Source organism: Bos mutus, chromosome 17 (genome assembly GCF_027580195.1).
Source record: "Bos mutus isolate GX-2022 chromosome 17, NWIPB_WYAK_1.1, whole genome shotgun sequence".
In the NCBI taxonomy this organism is placed as follows: domain Eukaryota; kingdom Metazoa; phylum Chordata; class Mammalia; order Artiodactyla; family Bovidae; genus Bos; species Bos mutus.
Genome location: NC_091633.1, coordinates 1,208,615 through 1,230,882, shown reverse-complemented (window position 1 = coordinate 1,230,882; position 22,268 = coordinate 1,208,615). Strand labels below are relative to the sequence as shown.

At 48.4% G+C, this 22,268-nt stretch overlaps 1 protein-coding gene across 1 annotated transcript in view; it reads right to left on the bottom strand.

Annotated features, from left to right (window-relative positions):
- LOC102283818 (sodium/glucose cotransporter 1) overlaps nt 1–6,214 on the bottom strand; it is a 49,918-nt gene extending 43,704 nt beyond the window's left edge. The window contains exons 1-3 of the mRNA XM_070386704.1: nt 6,196–6,214; nt 3,953–4,038; nt 3,664–3,816 (exon numbers count right to left, since the gene is read on the bottom strand). Coding sequence (XP_070242805.1) covers nt 3,664–3,816; nt 3,953–4,038; nt 6,196–6,214 — 258 coding nt within the window. The remainder of the gene's footprint in view (nt 1–3,663; nt 3,817–3,952; nt 4,039–6,195) is intronic.
- Nucleotides 6,215–22,268: the final 16,054 nt, after the last annotated feature.

The window sequence follows — 22,268 nt, the reverse complement described above, 5'->3', positions numbered from 1 at the left end:
TACTTTCTCAAAGACCTCAGGCTGAGACTGATAACAGAGACAAACAAACAAACATGTAAATGTGTTCCCCGTAAGCATCTTAAAGGACCCAAGACACCAGCAACAAAGACAAGCTTTCCCTGTGGGGCTTCACGGACAGAAGCTGATGAATGATTTCAGAAAGGAGCAAATGTGGGCAATTCCTATCAGTAAAGAAAAGGGTGGTTTGCTTAATAACCAGAAGAAAATAAAGCTCGAGTCTTCCATCACATTATATACAAAAGCAAATTCCAGATGTTCAAGAGATTTATATACTTGTAAAAATCCATAAAATATTGGAAGAAATTTAGAATAATATTTGTATATCCTTGGAGTGGGGAAAACTTTGCTGAGCAAGCCAGGAATGAAATCTAGATGTAAAAGAAAAGAGAGATATTTGACTTATTGAACTGTCAGAAAGATGCCAGTAACAGTCTAGACCGAGGGTTCTCACCCCACCCTCCAGGGGACAGCTGGCACTGTTTGGAGATACTTCTGGCTGTGCAGGGGTAGGGCTTGGGGCACTCCTCAGCATCCTACAGTACACAAGGAAGACCCCACAACAAGGAATCATCTGGTCCCACACGTCAGGAGTCCTGAGGCTGAGAACCGCTGGCCTAAAGAATGACAGTTTGGGAAAAACAAATTAGCCAACTCAAATGACAGACAAGCTGATAAACGCAAGGTTGAACAACCCAATTCAAAAATGGGCACATAATCTGGCTATTCACAGAAAAAGAAAATCAGTGGACAACAAGCTCGCGAGGAGATGGTCAGCTTCACAGGAGGCTGTCTAGAAAGTGCAAATCAAAGTTGCGGTGACTTATCACTATTCCTTCATCAGCCTGCCCCCACCTCCTTCCCAAAATTAAATTAGAAGTAACACACCAGGTCAGCGAGAGCTTGGGGCAAGGGTGTGCTCATATGCTGCAGAGCAATTCCAATTTCAGGAATCCATGCTACACAGATTAAAAGCACAACACGTTAAAACTACGACCTGGCAATAGCCTCAGCGTCAGTGAGTAGGGAAGAGCTGAATCACACACACTCCTCTGACTATCGTGCAACTGACACAGACACGAGCTAGCTCTCTGCTCAGGCCCAGAAGCACTTCACGTCGCGGGGTGAGGGGAGAAGCGAGCTGCGGAGTGACGTGCATGACATGCCCACGTTGTCGGCAGAACCAAAATCACAGACTCTGCCTGTATGTCTGTGCCGTTGTTTAGTCGCTGAGTCGTGTCCAGCTCTTTGGGACCCACGGACTGTAGCTCGCCAGGCTCCTCTGTCCGTGGGGTTCTCCAGACAATACTGGAGTGGGTTCCCACTTCCCTTTCAGGAGTGTGTCTCTGTAAGCACTGAGAAAGGGGAGGAGGAACACATGGCCCCTGGGGATCTCAGGAGCTGGGAAAGGATGAGGAAGAACAGTGACTGCTTCTGACAGTTAACGGATCTTTTTACTTCTTATAATTAACATGTGATTAAAAACAATATATGATTTTTTAAGAAGACCAAAGGAAAAATAACAACACAGAGAAGGAAAGAGATGAAAGCATTCTGGACAGCAGCGCATGCTTTCTGGCTCCTAGAAGAACAAACGGAATAGCGGGTTTCCTTTGGAAGCGTCCAGAAGGTTCACAGGTCCTCTGAGCCTGGCCAGACCTAGGCCCCTCCTGGGCCGAGAAGAAAGCTGGGTGGGGCTTCCTGATTGAGGGCAGCTGGGGGAAGGATCCCCAACAGGCGCCCACCACTAGAGCGCAGCCTGGGCGGCCTAGGAGCATGCTGCCCACTTGCGTGTGCGCTCAGCCGTGTCCGACTCCTCCTGACCCCATGGAGTGCAGCCCACCAGGCTCCTCTGTCCATGCGAGCTTCCCAGGCAAGAATACTGGATCGGATTGCCATTTCCTACTCCAGGGGATCCTCCCGACCCAGGGAGCAAACCCTCACCTCTTGCATCTCCTGCACTGGCAGGCGGATTCTTTACCACTGCACCACCTGGAATGTTTCTCATAATGGAAGCCAATTTGAAAAAAAAAAAAAATCATTCATTTGAATGATCTAGATAAATCTCAAACTTCTTTCCACTTGGAAGAGATACAAAAAATTCTCTTAAGAAGATGGAGACCATATTTCCATTACTCCATCTGCCCACTCACACAGCATGGTGAGCCCTCAAGAGACTGTCCAAAGATCCTGCATGGAAGGGCCAGATTCTGCACACTAAGATCTGCTCATAACCTCACGAAGCACTCCGCTTAAAGGTCAAATGCGCAGGTAAGCTCCAGCTGGGCGGGAGAGGCCCAGAACGAAATCTCCCCCTAATCAGCAAACTGTGACATCGTCACCAGGTACTCCTGCTCATAAAGCAGGCCAGGGAGAGGCTTCTGATGGTTAACAGCTTAGCCGAGGGGCCATACCATGACCAAAGCCAGAGTCTTCTGCCCTGCCCTCTGACCTTCTGCTGTCTGGCTCTGAGGGTGTATCTTCAGGACATCTCTGTGAGTACTTACAAGTTAAGCGAAGAGCCAACTCATTGGAAAAGACTTTGATGCTGGGAGAGGCTGAAGGCAAAAGGAGCAGGGAGCAGCAGAGGATGAGATGGTTGGACAGCTGCTGCTGCTGCTGCTAAGTCGCTTCAGTCGTGTCCAACTCTGTGCGACCCCATAGACGGCAGCCCACCAGGCTCCCCCATCCCTGGGATTCTCCAGGCAAGAATTCTGGAGTGGGTTGCCATTTCCTCCTCCAATGCATGAAAGTGAAAAGTGAAAGTGAAGCCGCTCAGTCATGTCTGACTTGTAGCGACCCCATGGACTGCAGCCCACCAGGCTCCTCCGTCCGTGGGATTTTCCAGGCAAGAGTACTGGAGTGGGGTACTGGAGCGGGGTGGTTAGACAGCAACACTGACTAAATGGACATGAACTGGAGCGAATTCCAACGGAGAGGAGCTTGGCGTGCTGTAGTTCATGGCATCACAAAGAGTCGGACACGACTTAGTGACTGAGCAACAGGTGAAGCGTTAGCAGGCAGACGGCGGTACCACAGACCCAGTCTCCAACCCATTAAGAGAACTTTACACTAGAGACTATGTAAGTGCTCAATTCAAATTCAATGGGATACTTAGGGCCCTGAAGTGGATGTGACCTTTGAGGTTTCGCAGCCAGGGCCTCTGATGGTTCCCCTCATGCCTCAGGAAGGGGCAGCTCTAGGTTCAGAGCCACACTCCATCATTCCCTGTGGTCACTCAGCCTCTGCCAATCTGTTTTTCCTCATCTGTGACCCACAGCCTGGTTTTGAGGATGTGCCACACTCAAAGCCCTCAATACCCAACCCGGCCCTGTAGGGGCCTGCGGTCGCTCCTGCGACCATCACTACAGCACCTCCGTATCACACACAGCGTGGGTCCCAGGCCGTGCGCACTGGGCCATCTGACCTGTTTATCTGGGCGGGCGGGTAGGGGAGATGGGCTTGCACCTGCTTGCCCTTCTTCTTGGTGGAGCAGCTGCACAGGGATGCTGGAGAGCTCCCGGCAAAGCGCTGCGCAGGAGCGGGACAAGCGGGAGGCGAGGCGGGGGCCGGGGGACAGGCAGGTGAGGGTCGGGAACGGCCTGGGGTTCGCTCCTCCCCTCCCCCACGCCAGGCCCCACTCACCCACAGCGCGATGCCCAGAACCAACAGGAAGTACAAAACTATCACCAGGACGTCCAGGGCGCTGCTGGAGCTGAAGACCTGAGCCGTCCAGCCGAAGCCCTGCCAAGGAGATAGCATGGTGCTGCGTGCCAGCGAGTGAGCACCACCGGCGGACTGAAGGTTGCAACGGCCTCAGTGGGACTCTGGCCACTCGGCCGCGGGGCACGCTGGGAAGGGCCGCGGGGCACGCTGGGAGGAGCCGCGGGGCAGCCTGGGCGTTCCGGCAGGCCCCGCGCGGCCCGATGCCTACCTTCTGGAGGCGGCTCTTCGAGGGCAGCCCATTGGCTGCCAGTCCAGGCACCGCGCCGTCCGGCCTGTCGCCAGAATCGCTCTGCCCTGGACCGAGAGCTGGTCGTGGGGTGGGGCTGGCTCAAGGCTACCGAGCCGCATGGAGCCTGGGGTGGTGGAAACCAGCGATACCCTCCTGTCTTTATTTACCATTTCGATCTTCTATACCTTGTGGGTTTGGGACATTGACTTGGATTTACTAAAATATTGCATTTGAATATTATGTATCCAGAGTCCTGAGTTTTCTTGGTTCCCCCCTCCTCTTAAATTCTGCTTCAAGGAAACTGCCTTGCTCGCCTCCCCCAAATCATGGCCCTGAGTGGACCAGCTGATCACAGAGGGTCCTCAGCTCTCTGCAGTTTGATCTTTTATGGGTGATATGTGAATTCTCAAGCTGGGCCAAGCCTTAATTTCCTTGGTGTGCGTCTCTGCTGAGTTCAAGTTCTAGAAATCTTTGTCAATAATACAAATAACAGTAACAATAATAAGAGCTACACATAGACTTACTTCTGTGCACTTTATATGTATTAACCCCTTTGTACGCATGCTAAGTCGCTTCAGTCCTGTCCGATTCTTTGCGACCCCGAGGACTCTAGCCAGCCGGGGTCCTCTGTCCATGGGACTTTCCAGGCAACAATACTGGAGTGGGTTGCCATGTCCTACCCCAGGGGATCTTCCCCACCCAGGGATGGAACTGCATCTCTTAAGTCTCTTGCATAGGCAGGCGGGTTCTTTACCGCTAGCTGCCACCTGGGAAGCCCATTAATCCATTTGATTCTCCCCCAAAACCAGTCAGTCTGTGGCTAGGACTACAGGGCATGAGGCTTGCAGCTGGTCAGAAGTCTATGGCCTCAGCTTCTTGAGCAGAACTCTTGTGTCCTAGCTTAGATCAGTGCTATTCAAAACATATAATGGGAACCACAGATCTTCATTTTTTCCAGCTTGATTGAGGTATGATTTGCAAATAAAAGTTGTACATTTAAGATGTACAATGCAATGTTTGGTATAAGTATACAATGTGAGATAATTGCTATAATCAAGCTAATATCAATCACCTCAGTTGCCATTTTTCCTGTGTGTAGTGAAAACGCTTGAGATCCCTCTTAGAAAATTTCAGGTATACAATATGTTATTAACAGCACAGTAATCGCTGTGCTGTCCTTTAGGTCTCTGTAATGTGTTCATCTTATAACTGAAGGTTGGTATCCTTTGATCCATATCTCCCTTTTGCTCCTAGTCAACCATCCTTCTCTTCTGTTACTATGAAGGTTTGGTTTGTTTTGTTTAAGATTTCACATGTAAGATCATGCAATATTTGTCTTTCTGTCTGGTTTATTTCACTTAGCATAATGTCCTCCAAGTGCCTCTCCATCGTTGCAGAAGGCAGGATTTCGCATTTCTTCATCCGTTCGTCTGTTCGTGAACCCTTAGGCCTTTCCATAGCTTGGCTGCTGTAAATAATGCTGAAATGAACAAAGGCGTGTAGACATCACTCTGAGGTAGTGATTTTATTTTCTTTGGACATACACCCAGAAGTGTGATTCTTAGGTCATAGGATACTTCCGTTTTTTGAGGAAACTCATGCTGTTTGCATAGTGGCTGTACCAGTTTACATTCCGACCAGCAGTGTACTGGTATTCCCCTTTTTCCCACACTTGCCGATACTTGTCATCTTTTGACTTTTTTGCTAGAAGCCATCCTAACAGGCGAGAGGGGATATCTCACTGTGACTTTCACTTATATTTTCTTGGTGATCAGTGATATTGAGCATCTCTTCATATACCTGTTGGCCATGTTTATGTCTTCTTTAGAAAAATTTAGGAGCTATTTAGGAGCTTTGCCCAGATTTTGATTGGGTTGCTGTTCTGTTTTTGCCATTGATTGTATGAGTTCCTTATACATTTTGGATATTAGCCCCTTATTGGATATATTGTTTGCAAGTGTTTTCTCCCATTCTTTAGGTTGCTTTTTCACTTTCTGTATTGTTTCCTTTGCTGTAAAAATTTAAATTTTCCAGTAGCTACATTTAAAAAGTAAGCAGGTGAAAATAATCTAAATAATACACTTATTTTAGTTAAGCCAATATGTCCAGGAAGTCAAAATATTAACATTTCAGTATACAGTCAATGTAAAAATTGTTGGACTATTTTATACATATATATTTCCACATTAAGTCTTTGAAATCTGGTGTTATTTTACACTTACCGCACACCTCAATTTGCATGCTACCTTTTCATCAGAAATACTTGATCTGTCTTTAGATTTAACAAAATTCACAGTTGAAAAAAATAGATTCACTTACTACGTTGTTCTAAATATACGTGAAAATTTTCCAGGAGCTGAATATAGTCCCAGAATTTCATTTTCCCTTGTCAATGGCAAAAACAGTTCATCTTTTTAGATGAATTGATTTGACTTTGATGCAAAAGCCCATCAGTTTCAAAATTATGTCTTTCCAAATTAAGTAATTCACTAACTCTTGTTGACTGAGTATCATTAACATTGAATTCAGAGGCATGATATAATTTGAAAAGTGTCTCTAAATTGATCAATATCACAAAGCATTCTTCCTTCAAATTTTTCTTTGATTTTTTGCTACCAATTACATAACACAGCCAGTTAAAGTTAAAATCTTTAACATATTGACTGGTCAGAAGAATGTGTAAAATAATTATTACTGATTTGTATTATGGAGCTTCCCAAGTAAAAATTCATATACCCAAGTATAAATTTTTATACTTGGGTAGCTAGCTTATGGGCTTCCCTGGTGGCTCAGATGGTAAAGAATCCACCTGCAATACAGGAGACCCAGGGTTTCATCCCTGGGTTGGGAAGACGCCCTAGAGGAGAGCATGGCAACCCACTCCAGTATTCTTACCTGGAGAATCCCATGGACAGAGGAGCCTGGTGACCTACAGTCCTAAGGGCCGCAGAGAGTCGGACATGACAGAGACGCAGCACAGCACAGCTAGCTTACAAATAAGCTTTTCCTGTTTTCAACTATTCAAATTTAGCTCATTCACGCTGCTGCTGCTGCTAAGTCACGTCAGTCGTGTCCGACTCTGCAACCCCATAGACAGCAGCCCACCAGGCTCCCCCGTCCCTGGCATTCTCCAGGCAAGAACACTGCAGTGGGTTGCCATCTCCTTCTCCAATGCATGAGAGTGAAAAGTGAAAGTGAAGTCGCTCAGTCATGTCTGACTCTTAGCGACCCCATGGACTGCAGCCCACCAGGCTCCTCCGTCCGTGGGATTCTCCAGGCAAGAGCACTAGAGTGGGTCGCCAGTGCCTTCTCCAAGCTCATTCATATATGGTGCGTATTAGTGAGTTTAAATATGTATAAATACAGACTGCTGTTTTTGGACCTTCGCTTATTGAACATTCAACAAGCATTCCTTTCATTTCTAGAAGATCTTGAATTGAAATTGACATTACAGTAATTCTTTGTAAAATTTCCAAGATTCGGCCAATGAGCATTGGCAAAAGCACATCAGCAAATTCATAGCCTTCAATTTCTCTCAACAGTTCTATACAATAGTGGTGATTTGTGTTAGTTGCAAATATACACAGAGTGATTTAAACAATCGTGCCTATCTATGATGCTGTTCATAAAGTCTGCTATAAAAACTAAGCACAAAATTTTTAAATATATATCACAAATTTGAATAAAGCAGTTTACCTTTTGTATTTTATAATCCCATTAAATCTGGAGTTTTAACCTGAACGCCGGTAGAACAGTGTCTGTCATGATAAAAACAAACAAAAATGCAGCTACTATTTTCCCTTCAGATTTAGCTGAAATTCTTCTTTGACAACGTCAGAGGTTTAAAAGATCCAAGCCACAAATTCAATCTTTTTTTTTTTTTTGCTCTGCAGCTTGTGGGATCTTAGTTCCCCAAACAAGGATCAAACCCAGGTCCCCTGGCAGTGGAAGCAGGGAGATCTAAGCACTGGACCACCAGGGAATCCCCAGAGTTCAAGCTTTTAGGTCACCGACCGGCCACATTTCTTCCTAGGTCTGGATGTCCTTTGAGACAAAAGGTATTCAAAATATTAACTGGGCAGGGTCTCATGTCACATGACTCAACTAAAACCAAAGAGAAATACTTGCAAATTTTCAAATTTTGAATCCATTTTTGGTGTTATTGGAAAGACCTTGTATTCCATGGGCACCTGTTTTGAGGCTTTAATTGAAAAATCTCCCTCTTTTTGTAAAACATCTTTTGAATAGTATTTTCCTCCATTTCCTAACACATTTCCACAACCAAAACAATTCCCTTTGTCATCTTTCCATCTAAATTGTTTTTCTTGTTAGTGCAAGATTCCAAGCTATTTTAAATCTGGCCAAAGTTACAAACTCAAATGCTGCTAAAAATCATTACGATGTGTTTTGGATGTTTGTTTCTGATTCCAGGCAACTAACTTTATATATATATTTTTTTTTTTTTTTACCGCAGAGCAAACATTAAAAAAATCAAATCCACTATGTAGTCTTTAAATTTTATATTAGTGTTCACTGTATTATCTTTATTTTTCACACACCCAATAAATATGTCTACCATGAATCGTGAAAAGTGAACGTGTCAGTTACTCAGCTGTGTCTGATTCTTGGCGTCCCCAAGGACTGTAGCCTGCCAGGCTCCTCCGTCCATGGGATTCTCCAGGCAAGAATGCTGGAGTGGGTGGCCATTCCCCCTCCAGGGGATCATCCCCACCCAGGAATCAAACCCAGGTCTCCTGTATTTCGGGCAGATTCTGGTGGCACTACTGCGCCACCAGGGACGTCCAGGCCTACCACGCCAGGACGCATGAACGCGGTGTCCTTTAGACGGATGGATTCCTTCCTGTTATGAAGTGACCCCTCTTGGACCTGGCAATGTTCTTTGCTCTGAAGTCAATAATGTTAATATAGCCTCCTGGAGCTTTCTTTTGTTTAGAGTTGCGTGGTATATCTTTTTCTATCATTTTATTTTCAATCTATTTGCACTGTTTTATTTAAAGCAGACGTCTTGTAGCAAGTGTAAACTGGGTCTTGCTTTTTATGTAATCGGAAATCTAGACTCTAATCAGCGCGTTTAGGCCGCTTGCATTTGCTGTGGGTGCTGGTGGTGGTTTCAACACAGCATCGTGTGGTTTTCTGTTTGTCCCGTGTTTGTGGCCTTTTGTTTTTCATTAATCGACGCTTTAGGGCTTATATTATATACACATCTTCAACCTAACCAAGCTCACCTCCAAGTGATACTTAATCCATGTCGACTACAGAGTAAGAACTTTATAATAGTATACTGCCATCTCTCCCCTCCTAGGCTTTGCAATATTTTTGTCATATATTGTCACGCACTTTGCATTTTTATTTATAAATGGTACTGCTTCTCTTAACAGCTTCTTATCCTTTAACAAGATGTAAATAATTTTAGAAGTCTCTATATTTGCCCACATTGTTACCATTTCTAGCTAATGGGAATGCTCTGGACACAAGTCCCTTGTTGGACATATGAATTGGAAATAAGCCTCATTAATTGCAGCTGATTGCTCTAGCATCTCGACAAAACCCTGGGGCATGGGTTACTTCCCAGACTGTTCCAGTTAAATCTGGGCTCGTTTGCGAGGATCATTTCTGAGGTCAGTGTTTGAGATCCGTTCTGACCTCTTTTGAGTTGTCCCTTTTTCTCTGGTAGATTAGCAGTCTGTGATTCAACTTGCACCTAAAGACACTACAGTCTCCTTTTAATCTCTCTTGACCTCAAACTCAGTGGTTTTGAACTTCCTCGTACTCTGTTGCAAATAAAGTCAGCTTGTTTATGGAAGGGCTTAGAACAGTTGTTTTGTCTTTCCTCTCTGCCCGGAAAAAACCTCTGAGCCACCACTCTGAGGATGGGGCAGGGGCAGCGGTGTCATCTCTCGGGATGACAATCCTGTTTTAGCAGTGGCCATCACCAGGGTGCCTTTGATCTGCTTGACTCGCTTCTTCCAGCGTGGAACGCGCACTTTACAGGTGAGTCGGGCTAGGCTGATGGATGTCCTGGTGTTTTGGCAGCAGAACCTCTGTGTCACAGACTTCACTCACCTGGAATGTACCCTCTGCAGCAGGTGGCTAGGGGTGGCAGGGTGGGATGAAAACCACTGATGACCGCTCCTCTCAGGAAGATGTCACTTTGGTCTGGATCTGGGTGGGGAGGGTGCCCTGAGTGTGACCTTGCCGGCACCCAGGGGGAGTGGAGGTGGCGGGGGGAAGAAGGAAATAGGTCATGGCTGCAACGTTACAGACTGTCACTGCCTTCGCCAAGTTTTAGCAGATTTTCTTGAATAAATATTTCATTTTTTGTATGCCTTTAGGCTCATTTCCAGAGACATTAAATATATAGAAACTTTACATGTATATAAAGATGGTATAGGAGAAGGCAATGGCACTCCACTCCAGTACTCTTGTCTGGAAAATCCCATGGATGGAGGAGCCTGGTGGGCTGCAGTCCATGGGGTCACTAAGAGTCGGACGCGACTGAGCGACTGCACTTTCACTTTTCACTTTTCACGATTTGGAGAAGGAAATGGCAAACCACTCCAGTGTTCTTGCCTGGAGAATCCCAGGGACGGGGGGAGCATGGTGGGCTGCCGTCTATGGGTTCACACAGAGTTGGACACGACTGAAGTGACTTAACAGCAACAGCAAAGATGGTATATATTTATATAGAAACAATATATTATTTCTTAAAATGTATATGTATAGATTTAAAATGTGTAAATAATAAACTAATAAATATACTTGTATATTACATCTATATGGTATATATTTGGTATTATATATGGTATATATTTATATAGAAATAACATGGTGCTACTGCTGTTAAGTCGCTTCAGTCGTGTCCGTCTCTGTGCGACCCCACAGATGGCAGCTCACCAGGCTCCTCCGTCCATGGGGTTTTCCAGGCAAGAGTACTGGAGTGGGTTGCCATTTCCTTCTCCATATAGAAATAACATATTATTTCTTAAAATTGTATGTATAGATTTAAAATATATAAATAATAAACACAAACAAATACATAATATTATACATACATAACTATAAACCTATATTTATAGGTTATGTAAATAACTAATAAATGTATTTATATAGTATTATAAACATTTGTATATGATAAATATGTAATTCTAAATATACAAATAAATATATTTAAACACCATAATAAATTTAAAAATAATTTTCACACTTTAAGCTGGGGAGTGTGTCTGTGGTTCACTTCATGCTGTTTCAGAATGGGAACTGTCCGCCTCCCAAATGGGCTTTTGAGATTCCAGAAGTGGACACCTAACTGGATGCTTAGAGGACTATTGGGAAGGAAGGAACAGGGAGACTTGAGTTTAGACATTCCTAGTGAGTCAAACCTACTTCTTCTTTAATTAAATTTTTTTTTTTTTTTTTTTTGCTGGTCACACATTAGTTGATAGACTAACACTCTTGTTACCTTGAAGTTTAACTTTCTGAGCCCTTTGGGGTGAAGAACACTCATAACCTCATGCCACCTCCCATTCCCATCTCCCATTTCCCTCTGGAAGGTGTCCTGTGCTTGGCTTTGGCAAATATATACATATATTTAATTTTTATTTCGAATCCACATCCCCCTGTAGCAGAAGCTGGAATCTTAACCACTGGACCACAAAGGAAGTCCCAGTTCTGGCTTTTAGATCCGTGGCAGCAACAGTCTGGAGATGACCCCTGTTTCTAGGCCACCTTTCGATGCTGTGTCGTGTCAATCCGGGTTGCGTCAGAAAACAAACCACACTAGTAATTTGAGACCCATCGAGGGTAGATAACGCCTGGAAGGGTAACAGAGGGCGCTGAGGGGCCTACTGTGCTCTAGGGAGCCCTGCCAGGGAGAGGAAGGCTGGACGGTGAGGAAAGCGACTCACACAGGCTGAGACTGCCCCCTTTCCAGAGGCAAAGCCACGAGGCCAGACCTGGACCCCGGAGGTGCCACCACTGCGGGGGGTGTGGGGGCGATCGGCGGCAGGAGCGGCTCCGATCGGCGGCAGGAGCGGCTCCGGGGTGGGGACACGTGGCCTGAGGACGCAGCGGCACCAGGAAGACAGAAACGGCAGCCGGGGATTTATACGTGGATTAATAACCTTTCCCCCCACTGCAGGTCCAGAATCTGGAAAACGGAGGCCTGGGCCTTCTAGAAGATTCTCTATTGCAGGGAGTCAAAGACAAACTTTTGGTGGTCAGCAATCTGTGGGGCGCTTGGGAGTACGGAGCGCTATGTAATAATGGTTTTACAATTGTTAAGGAACCTGGGTTTATCTTCTTTTTTCCCCCATGGGCAGCAGGCCCAAACACTGAAACACCAGAGGTTTGCAGCAAAGAGCGGGTTCATCCACAAGGCAACCAGGCAGGGAGACCAGAGAACGCTCTGGAATCTGCCTCCCTGTGGGCACGGGCTGGCTGCTCACGGATGAAGACCAAGCAGCAGGTGGCGTGGGGCGTGGGGAGCCTGCGGAAAGCGATGGACAAGGTGCGGGACCGCGGTCCCCGCGGTGGACCCAAGCTCCGCCTCTGCGCTGCAGCGCGAGCTGGGGGCGGAGCTTCCAGGGACCCGCGACCACGCCCAGTGGGAGGGTCCGCGGTCCACCCAGTCCTAACAGCTCAGCTCCAGCTAGACGCCGCTGAGTCCGGCTTTCTAGAGAGCAACCCCGGCGGGTATTTTATGGTTCTGGCTTCCTGATTGGAGGACACGCGAGTCTTAGAACACCCTTGATTAGTGCAGGCAGGCGGAATGGATTTGACTAATCATGACCCGCAGTTTCACCATCTCAGGGGCCGCCCTCACCCCCACCTATCCTGCCAAAGGGGGGGCCTCGGTGCTGAGATCGGGGCCACACGTGCACTAGACGGTCGGTCAGCGCTGCTGCTGAGCGGACCCGGGGCCATCCTCACACCGCCACTGACCCCTGTGCTCAATAAATGGAAGGAAAGCGAGAAAAGCACTTTCTGGCCGCGGTGGCCTTGCGCGTTCCTCCATCACCATCTGCTGGCAGAGCCCGGCATGGCAGCCGCTGCACAGAAACCTCCGTGTCCGTTTGGGTGCCCCATCCTTGACCCCGAGATAGCACCCTCCTTCCAAAATGAAGGACACCTGCCTCCAAGGGTCATTATAATCACAGCGAATTAACTGTGTTAATTCCTCCTCAAGTCCACTCACAGTTCGACGGAGGAAGTGTGCTGCTGCTAAGTCACTTCAGTCGTGTCCGACTCTGTGCGACCCCAGAGACGGCAGCCCACCAGGCTCCCCGTCCCTGGGATTCTCCAGGCAAGAACACTGGAGTGGGTTGCCATTGCCTTCTCCAATGCATGAAAGTGAAAAGTGAAAGTGAAGTCGCTCAGTCAGGTCCGACCCTCAGCGACCCCATCGGCTGCAGCCTTCCAGGCTCCTCCATCCATGGGATTAGCCTCCAACAACTCTATATAAAATAATACTGAGAAGAAGAGAACGTGCATTAATAAATGCAGATACACCTGCAAAGGGGCAAAGAAAAAAGACGCAGTCTCCTCAGTTCTTCCTTTTCCACGGCTCATGAATAGGGCTGCAGATAAAACAGGATGCCCAGTGAATGATTTTTTTAGCATAAGTATGTCCCAAACATTATAGGGGACTGGAATGCAAAAGTAGGAAGTCAAGAAACACCTGGAGTAACAGGCAAATATGGCCTTGGAATACAGAATGAAGCAGGGCAAAGACTAATAGAGTTTTGCCAAGAAAATGCACTGGTCATAACACCCTCTTCCAACAACACAAGAGAAGACTCTACACATGGACATCACCAGATGGTCAACACCGAAATCAGACTGATTATATTCTTTGCAGCCAAAGATGGAGATGCTCTATACAGTCAGCAAAAACAAGACCAGGAGCTGACTGTGGCTCAGATCATGAACTCCTTATTGCCAAATTCAGACTTAAATGGAAGAAAGTAGGGAAAACCACTAGACCATTCAGGTATGACCTAAATCAAATTCCTTATGATTATACAGTGGAAGTGAGAAATAGATTTAAGGGCCTAGATCTGATAGATAGAGTGCCTGATGAGCTATGGAATGAGCTTTGTGACATTGTACAGGAGACAGGGATCAAGACCATCCGCATGGAAAAGAAATGCAAAAAAGCAAAATGGCTGTCTGAGGAGGCCTTACAAATAGCTGTGAAAAGAAGAGAAGCGAAAAGCAAAGGAGAAAAGGAAAGATATAAACATCTGAATGCAGAGTTCCAAAGAATAGCAAGAAGAGATAAGAAAGCCTTCTTCAGCGATCAATGCAAAGAAATAGAGGAAAACAACAGAATGGGAAAGACTAGAGATCTCTTCAAGAAAATCAGAGATACCAAAGGAACATTTCATGCAAAGATGGGCTCAATAAAGGACAGAAATGGTATGGACTTAACAGAAGCAGAAGATATTAAGAAGAGATGGCAAGAATACACAGAACTGTACAAAAAAGATCTTCACGACCCAGATAATCATGATGGTGTGATCACTGACCCAGAGCCAGACATCCTGGAATGTGAAGTCAAGTGGGCCTTAGAAAGCATCACTACGAACAAAGCTAGTGGAGGTGATGGAATTCCAGTTGAGCTATTCCAAATCCTGAAAGAAGATGCTGTGAAAGTGCTGCACGCAATATGCCAGCAAATTTGGAAAACTCAGCAGTGGCCACAGGACTGGAAAAGGTCAGTTTTCATTTCAATCCCCAAGAAAGGCAATGCCAAAGAGTGCTCAAACTACTGCACAATTGCACTCATCTCATACACTAGTAAAATAATGCTCAAAATTCTCCAAGCCAGGCTTCAGCAATACGTGAACCATGAACTTCCTGATGTTCAAGCTGGTTTTAGAAAAGACAGAGGAACCAGAGATCAAATTGCCAACATCCGCTGGATCATGGAAAAAGCAAAAGAGTTCCAGAAAAACATCTATTTCTGCTTTATTGACTATGCCAAAGCCTTTGACTGTGTGGATCACAATAAACTGTGGAAAATTCTGAAAGAGATGGGAATACCAGACCACCTGATCTGCCTCTTGAGAAATCTGTATGCAGGTCAGGAAGCAACAGTTAGAACTGGACATGGAACAACAGACTGGTTCCAAATAGGAAAAGGAGTTCGTCAAGGCTGTATATTGTCACCCTGTTTATTTAACTTATATGCAGAGTACATCATGAGAAATGCTGGGCTGGAGGAAGCACAAGCTGGAATCAAGATTGCCGGGAGAAATATCAATAACCTCAGATATGCAGATGACACCACCCTTATGGCAGAAAGTGAAGAGGAACTCAAAAGCCTCTTGATGAAAGTGAAAGTGGAGAGTGAAGAAGTTGGCTTAAAGCTCAACATTCAGAAAACGAAGATCATGGCATCCGGTCCCACTACTTCATGGGAAATAGATGGGGAAACAGAGTCAGACTTTAAAAAGTGTCAGACTTTATTTTTCTGGGCTCCAAAATCACTACAGATGGTGACTGCAGCCATGAATTTAAAAGACGCTTACTCCTTGGAAAGAAAGTTATGACCAACCTAGATAGCATATTCAAAAGCAGAGACATTACCTTGCCAACAAAGGTTCGTCTGGTCAAGGCTATGGTTTTTCCAGTGGTCATGTATGGATGTGAGAGTTGGACTGTGAAGAAGGCTGAGCGCTGAAGAATTGATGCTTTTGAACTGGGGTGTTGGAGAAGACTCTTGAGAGTCCCTTGGACTGCAAGGAGATCCAACCAGTCCATTCTGAAGATCAGCCCTGGGATTACTTTGGAAGGAATGATGCTGAAGCTGAAACTCCAGTTCTTTGGCCACCTCATGCGAAGAATTGACTCATTGGAAAAGACTCTGATGCTGGGAGAGAAGGGGACAACAGAAGATGAGATGGCTGGATGGCATCACTGACTCGATGGACGTGAGTCTGAGTGAACTCCGGGAGTTGGTGATGGACAGGGAGGCCTAGCATGCTGCGATTCATGGGGTCGCAAAGAGTCAGACACGACTGAGCGACTGATCTGATCTGATCTGATCTGATGTCCCAAACATTGCACGGGACATAATCTTTAATCCACCTTTAAAAAAATAAACTTTATTTATACTATTTCATTTTTGCAGGTCACACAGTTTACAGCCTAAAGACCTGGTCACTCTGAATTGTAATTTTTTGAACCCTTTTGTGGTGAAGAGTACCTGTAACATCGAGAGGTCATCAGACAGTCCTCTTGAGGCTGGACCCATCTCTGCCCATCACCGCACAAGGGGGACCGGGGAAGGCCCGCCCGGCCCAGCACTCACACCGCGCCCCCCACCCCTGCAGGCCGGTTTTGTGAGGCGCCCCCGAAGCCTGGAAGGAATTCCACGGTCTCCCGCGCCCTCTAGCGTTGAAAGGTGTTTCGCGTTCAGTTCAGTTCAGTTGCTCAGCCGCGTCCGACTCTTTGGGACCCCATGGACTACAGCGCGCCAGGCCTCCCTGTCCATCACCAACTCCCAGAGTTTATTCGAACTCATGTCCATTGAGTCAGTGATGCCATCCAATCATCTCATCCTCTGTCGTCCCCTTCTCCTCCCGCCTTCAATCTTTCCCAGTACCAGGGTCTTTCCAAATGAGTCAGTTCTTCCCACCAGGTGGCCAAAGTATTGGAGTTTCAGCTTCAGCATCAGTCCTTCCCATGAATATTCAGGACTGATTTCCTTTAGGATGGACTGGTTGGACCCCCTTGCAGTCCAAGGGACTCTCAAGAGTCTTCTCCAACACCACAGTTCAAAAGCATCAATTCTTTGGCGCTCAGATTTCTTTATAGTCCAACTCTCACATCCATACATGACCACTGGGAAAACCACAGATTTGACTAGACAGACCTTTGTTGACAAAGTAGTATCTCTGCTTTTTAATATGCTGTCTAGGTTGGTCATGGCTTTTCTTCCAAGGAGCAAGAGTCTTAATTTCATGGCTGCAGTCACCATCTGCAGTGATTTTGGAGCCCAAAAAAGTAAAGTCAGCCACTGTTTTCCTATCTGTTTGCCATGAAGTGATGGGACTAGATGCCATGATCTTAGTTTTCTGAATGTTGAGTTTTAAGCCAACTTTTTCACTCTCCTCTTTCACTTTCATCAAGAGGCTCTTTAGTTCTTCACTTTCTGCCATAAGGGTGGTGTCATCTGCATATCTGAGGTTATTGCTGTTTCTCCCATCAATCTTGATTCCAGCTTGTGCTTCTTCCAGCTCGGCATTTCGCAAGATGTACTCTGCATATAAGTTAAATAAGCAGGGTGACAGTATACAACCTTGATGTACTCCTTTGGAACCAGTCTGTTGTTCCATGTCCAGTTGTAACTGTTGCTTCCTGACCTGCATACAGATACTCAGGAGGCAAGTCAGGTGGTCTGGTATTCCCATCTCTTTCAGAATTTTCCACAGTTGTGATCCACACAGTCAAAGGCTTTGGCATAGTCAATAAAGCAGAAGTAGATGTTTTTCTGGAACTCTCTTGCTTTTTCCATGATCCAGCGGATGTTGGCAATTTGATCTCTGGTTCCTCTGCGTTTTCTAAATCCAGCTTGAACATGTGGAAGTTCACGGTTCATATACTATTGAAGCCTGGCTTGGAGAATTTTGAGCATTACTTTGCTAGCATGTGAGAGGCGTGTTTCGTACACAGGTGGTATTTATTAGTGATCAGGTGAGGATGATGGTCCTTTACTAGGAAGCACATTTGGGGCATGTTGGCTCAGGGGCCGAGCTATCAGCCTGCATCGCGCCCACAGGCATGGCGTCCCCCTGGGCCGGGTCAGCTGTGGGCTGTCCTGACATGGGCTTCCCTGGGCCTCTAGCCCCGTGTCCCTCCCAGGTCAGTGTCCAGCGTTGCCCTTCTGGTTGTGGACTTGTGCAGCGGTCTCAGCAGATGCAGGGGTGACCCTAAAGGATGTATTGTGGCATCCCAGCACTGTCCTCATCCCAGGTTTGCTGGCCAGCAGTGATGTGACCGGGGAGAGGGGCTGCTTTGGGGACAATCGCTTTACAGTCAGACCTTAAGGGCATAAAGCATCTGAGCCCCTCCTTGTGGGGGTTCCCACCATCTCAGGCCCATCTGTCCCCACCCCCTGAGCATCAGAGCCAGGGATCCTCACCAATTGCCTTCCAGCAAAGGACAGCCACTGTGGTTGATCTAATTGAAGGTGTCCCAGCACCCCAGCCCTCTGCTGGAGTAAAAATGACCCGAGCCTGTGACCCAGCGGTTCAGAAGCCTGTTGTCCTGTGTCCACTCCGAAGCTGTGACCCGCCCTCCTGGGCTGGAACCGCTGCCACATTGAGCTTAATTATCTGCTCTGTGACCACCGTCCTTATCTTACACCTGAAGGATCTAGAAAAAGCCAAATGCGGCCTCCTTGGGGGCCGTTTGTCCTGGAAGGTCAGACTTGACCACGGCAGGCCTCACCTCCACTGTCCTCTTACCTCCCGTGAGGTTTCTTCTATGAAAAGCCCTAAATTGAGGATAGTCATTTTTCAAAAACGTGACATTTTTTAAATTCAGAGCTACTCCTGAAGCCAGCGTGTCTGTCCTCGAAGCAGTGGTGAGAGGTGTGGGAAGAGGACCAGGTCTCCTCCCCTCCTGACACTCGGAACCAGGAAATGTTCAGGGGACACAGAGCTCAGTGTCCAGCCTCCCTGTCACAGATGTGGCCTCTGGGAGAGGTGAGGGGGAAGGAAAGCTGGTCTCCCCCCCTTGCTCACGTGCCTACAGGGTTTTTGAGGGCCTGTGCATGTGGTCCCAACCTGTCCCATCTTCTGGGTCCCTGGGAAACACACGATTCCTTTACACACCCCTGGACGGGCCCCTCTGGCCGCACTGTCCTAGGGGTGAAGCTCGCTAATCCTGGAGTCCCCACTCTGCATGGCGTGGGCTGGAGGGAAGAACTTCAGCCTCCTTCTGTGTCCCCCCCCAGAAAGGCCTTCCCAGAGCAGCTGCCTGTGTCCTCACGGCTGGCCCCTCCCCTCCAGTCTAACCCTGTGTGGGTGGGCCGGCCTGGGATCCCCACCTGTCTCCTGCTGTTCCCTGGGCTGCTGGCTGTCTGCAGGTGCAGGGCCCTGGCCCGGAGAAGCCCCATCAGAGCCCAGAGGACGGGAGTGGAGCGGGGAGGTGAGCCCCGGAGTCTCGAGGGGCCAGAGGCAAAAGACTGGGCTGTGTCCCTGGAAGGCAGTTTCCCATGAAACCTTCAATATAGGCCGCCCCAGACGATCAGCCTGATCTGCTACTTGGATTCCTCCCCGTAGCGAATGGTGATTGGGTTCTACATGGACCCGGGACTTCTGTTTGAATTATAATCTTTCCCCCACTGCCCCTCCAGGGATCTGGAAAACGGAGGCCTGGGCTAGACGGAAGCTTCCTCCAAGATTCTTTATTGAAGGGATTCGAAGAGAAACAGGTGGTCAGTAATCTGTGGGGGATGGAGGGGTGAGCGCTACGTGTAACGGTTTTACTGTTGCTACGGGACCAGTTTTGATGTCTTTCCCCTTCAAGAAGCAGACCCAAACACGGAGATGCTGAGGTTAGCAGCACAGAGCGGGTTCATCCACAAGGCAACCAGGCAGGGAGACCAGAGACGCTCTGGAATCTGCCTCCCTGTGGGCACGGGCTGGGTGCTCACGGATGAAGACCAAGCAGCAGGTGGCGTGGGGCGTGGGGAGCCTGCGGAAAGCGATGGACAAGGTGCGGGACCGCGGTCCGCGCGGTGGACCCAAGCTCCGCCTCTGCGCTGCAGCGCGAGCTGGGGGCGGAGCTTCCAGGGACCCGCGACCACGCCCAGTGGGAGGGTCCGCGGTCCACCCAGTCCTAACAGCTCAGCTCCAACTAGACGCCGCTGAGTCCGGCTTTCTAGAGAGCAACCCCGGCGGGTATTTTATGGTTCTGGCTTCCTGATTGGAGGACACGCGAGTCTTAGAACACCCTTGATTAGTGCGGGCAGGCGGAATGGATTTGACTGATCACGATCTGCAGTTTCACCATCTCAGGGGCCGCCCTCACCCCAACCTATCCTGACAAAGGTTTTGGGGCGGGGGGGGACCTCGGTGCTGAGATCGGGGCCACACGCGCACTAGACCGTCGGTCAGCGCTGCTGCTGAGCGGACCCGGGTCCATCCTCACACCGTGACTGGCCCCTGTGCTCAATAAAAGGAATGAGAGTGGAGTTGGGGCCCCAGCGCCACCCAAACGTCTTCCAGGACAGGACGCCCCGGAGGAGACACAGACTCCGCCCCTGGGCCCGGATCCCTCCTTCCTGCAGGTCCGTTGGCTGAACCAGGTCACACCTGCTTTGAGACACTCTGTTTCCATCTGTTTGGTGTGGATTTTGTCAGCACAAGTTCATGAACCAGCGAACTGAAGATCCTCTAGGGGAGAGAGTCAGTAGAGGTTTTTGGTATTTTTTTTTAATTGTAAAATTCATATCACAGGAAATTATCCGTTTTGAAGTGGGTTCAGTGGATTTGGTACAGGCGTCATGTTGTTCCAACCACCATCTGCATCTACTTTCAAAGTACTGTCATCGCCCCAAAGGGAGGCCCTGAACACATTACATGCTAGCTCCCGGCCCCGCTGGCTCCAGACCCTGGCAGCCGCTAACGTTGCTGTCTCTCTCGGGACTTCCCTGAATTCTGGCTATTTCATGTAAATGGAATCGTACGATAGGTGACTTTTGTGTCTGGCGTCACGCGCTGAGTGTGTTTTTGAGGCTCATCAGTACTGGATCAGCCCTCCATTCCTTTTAATGGGCAAATGAAATTCCACTTCATGTATATCAACATTTGTTTGGGTAAGCGGTTATGTGCGTACCTGCCTAGCCGTGGAGTTGCTGGACTGTATGGTGATTCTAGTGTAACCTTTGGAGAAGCTGTCAAGCTGGTTTCCACAGCAGTTGCACCGTTCCATATCCCACCCTCAGTGTGCAGAAGTTCTGATTTCTTCACATCCTTGCCAACACTGGTGATTTTACATTCTTTAAACATTACAGTCATCCTACTGGGTGTGTGACATGGCATCTCATTGTGGTGGTAATTCTTGTTTTCAATAATTGCTAATGATGTTAAGAACACCTTGGACTGCAAGGAGATCAAACCAGTCCATCCTAAAGGACATCAACCCTGAATATTCACTGGAAGGACTGATGCTGAAGCTGAAGCTCCAATACTTTGGCCACCCGATGCAAAGAGGTGACTCATCGGAAAAGACCCTGATGCTGGAGAGATTGAAGGCAGGAGGAGAAGGGGACGACAGAGGAGGAGATGGTTGGTTGGCATCACCGACTCATTGGACGTGAGTTTGAGTAAGCTCCGGGAGTTGGTGATGGACAGGGAGGCCTGACGTGCTGCAGTCCATGGGGTCGCAAAGAGTGGACACGCCTGAGCGCTGAACAACAATGACTTGGGCATCTTCTCATGTGTAGCTGGGTCTCCTTCACAGGAGCAGCAGCTTTTCCTTTGTCAATGAGGGTGCTTGAAGGGGGAGGTGAGAATCCCTGTGGTCGGGCCTTCCAGGACCCCAGGACCAGGATGGGGAGGACGTGCCGGGGCGGGCCAGGCCAGACTAGGGCTGGGCAGGGGCTGGAGGGGCCTCCGCTACCCCCACCTGTGAGCTGCACAAACTTCCGACATCAACCCTGAACCTGGCCCGTCCCGCCGAGCGGGCCTCACCTGGCCGTTTGTCCCCTGTCCCACGCCCCGCCGACCACGGGCTCGGTTTCTCTTCCCCTTCCGGCTCCCTGCTGTCTCCCAGAGTTCTGTTTAGGGCAAAGTTAGACCTAGCTTTAACCTGGAGATTCCCAGGGGCAGCCAGCTGCGTGGGGTTGAGGGTACAGGGCCCGCGGGGAGCCCGGGGCTGCTGGCCTGAGGCCGCTGGGCCCCGAGCAGCTGGTCGCCAACGGCAGCAGCAACTGTCAACCCCAGAGGCCACAAACGTTCATTTTCCACCTGACCGGCCCTCCCAGCCCTCCAGGGAGTGAGGTTCCATTATCTCCAACCCCAGCTGCAGGGAGGGGACCCTCAATCAGGGCTATCCTGGCCCCTGGCCACCTCGAGGCCCGGGCGGGCAGGGAGCTGATCTAGGGGCTGGGGGACGCAGGGGCGTCAGCGGTGGACTCCTTGGCCGACCCCCCAGCGCACGGGCAGTTCCAGAACAGGTGGTCCTGACTCCTTGCCCCCAGCACTGGCCCACAGCGGTGCTCACTGAGGCTTTCTGAATGAGTGAGTGAGTGAGTGAATGA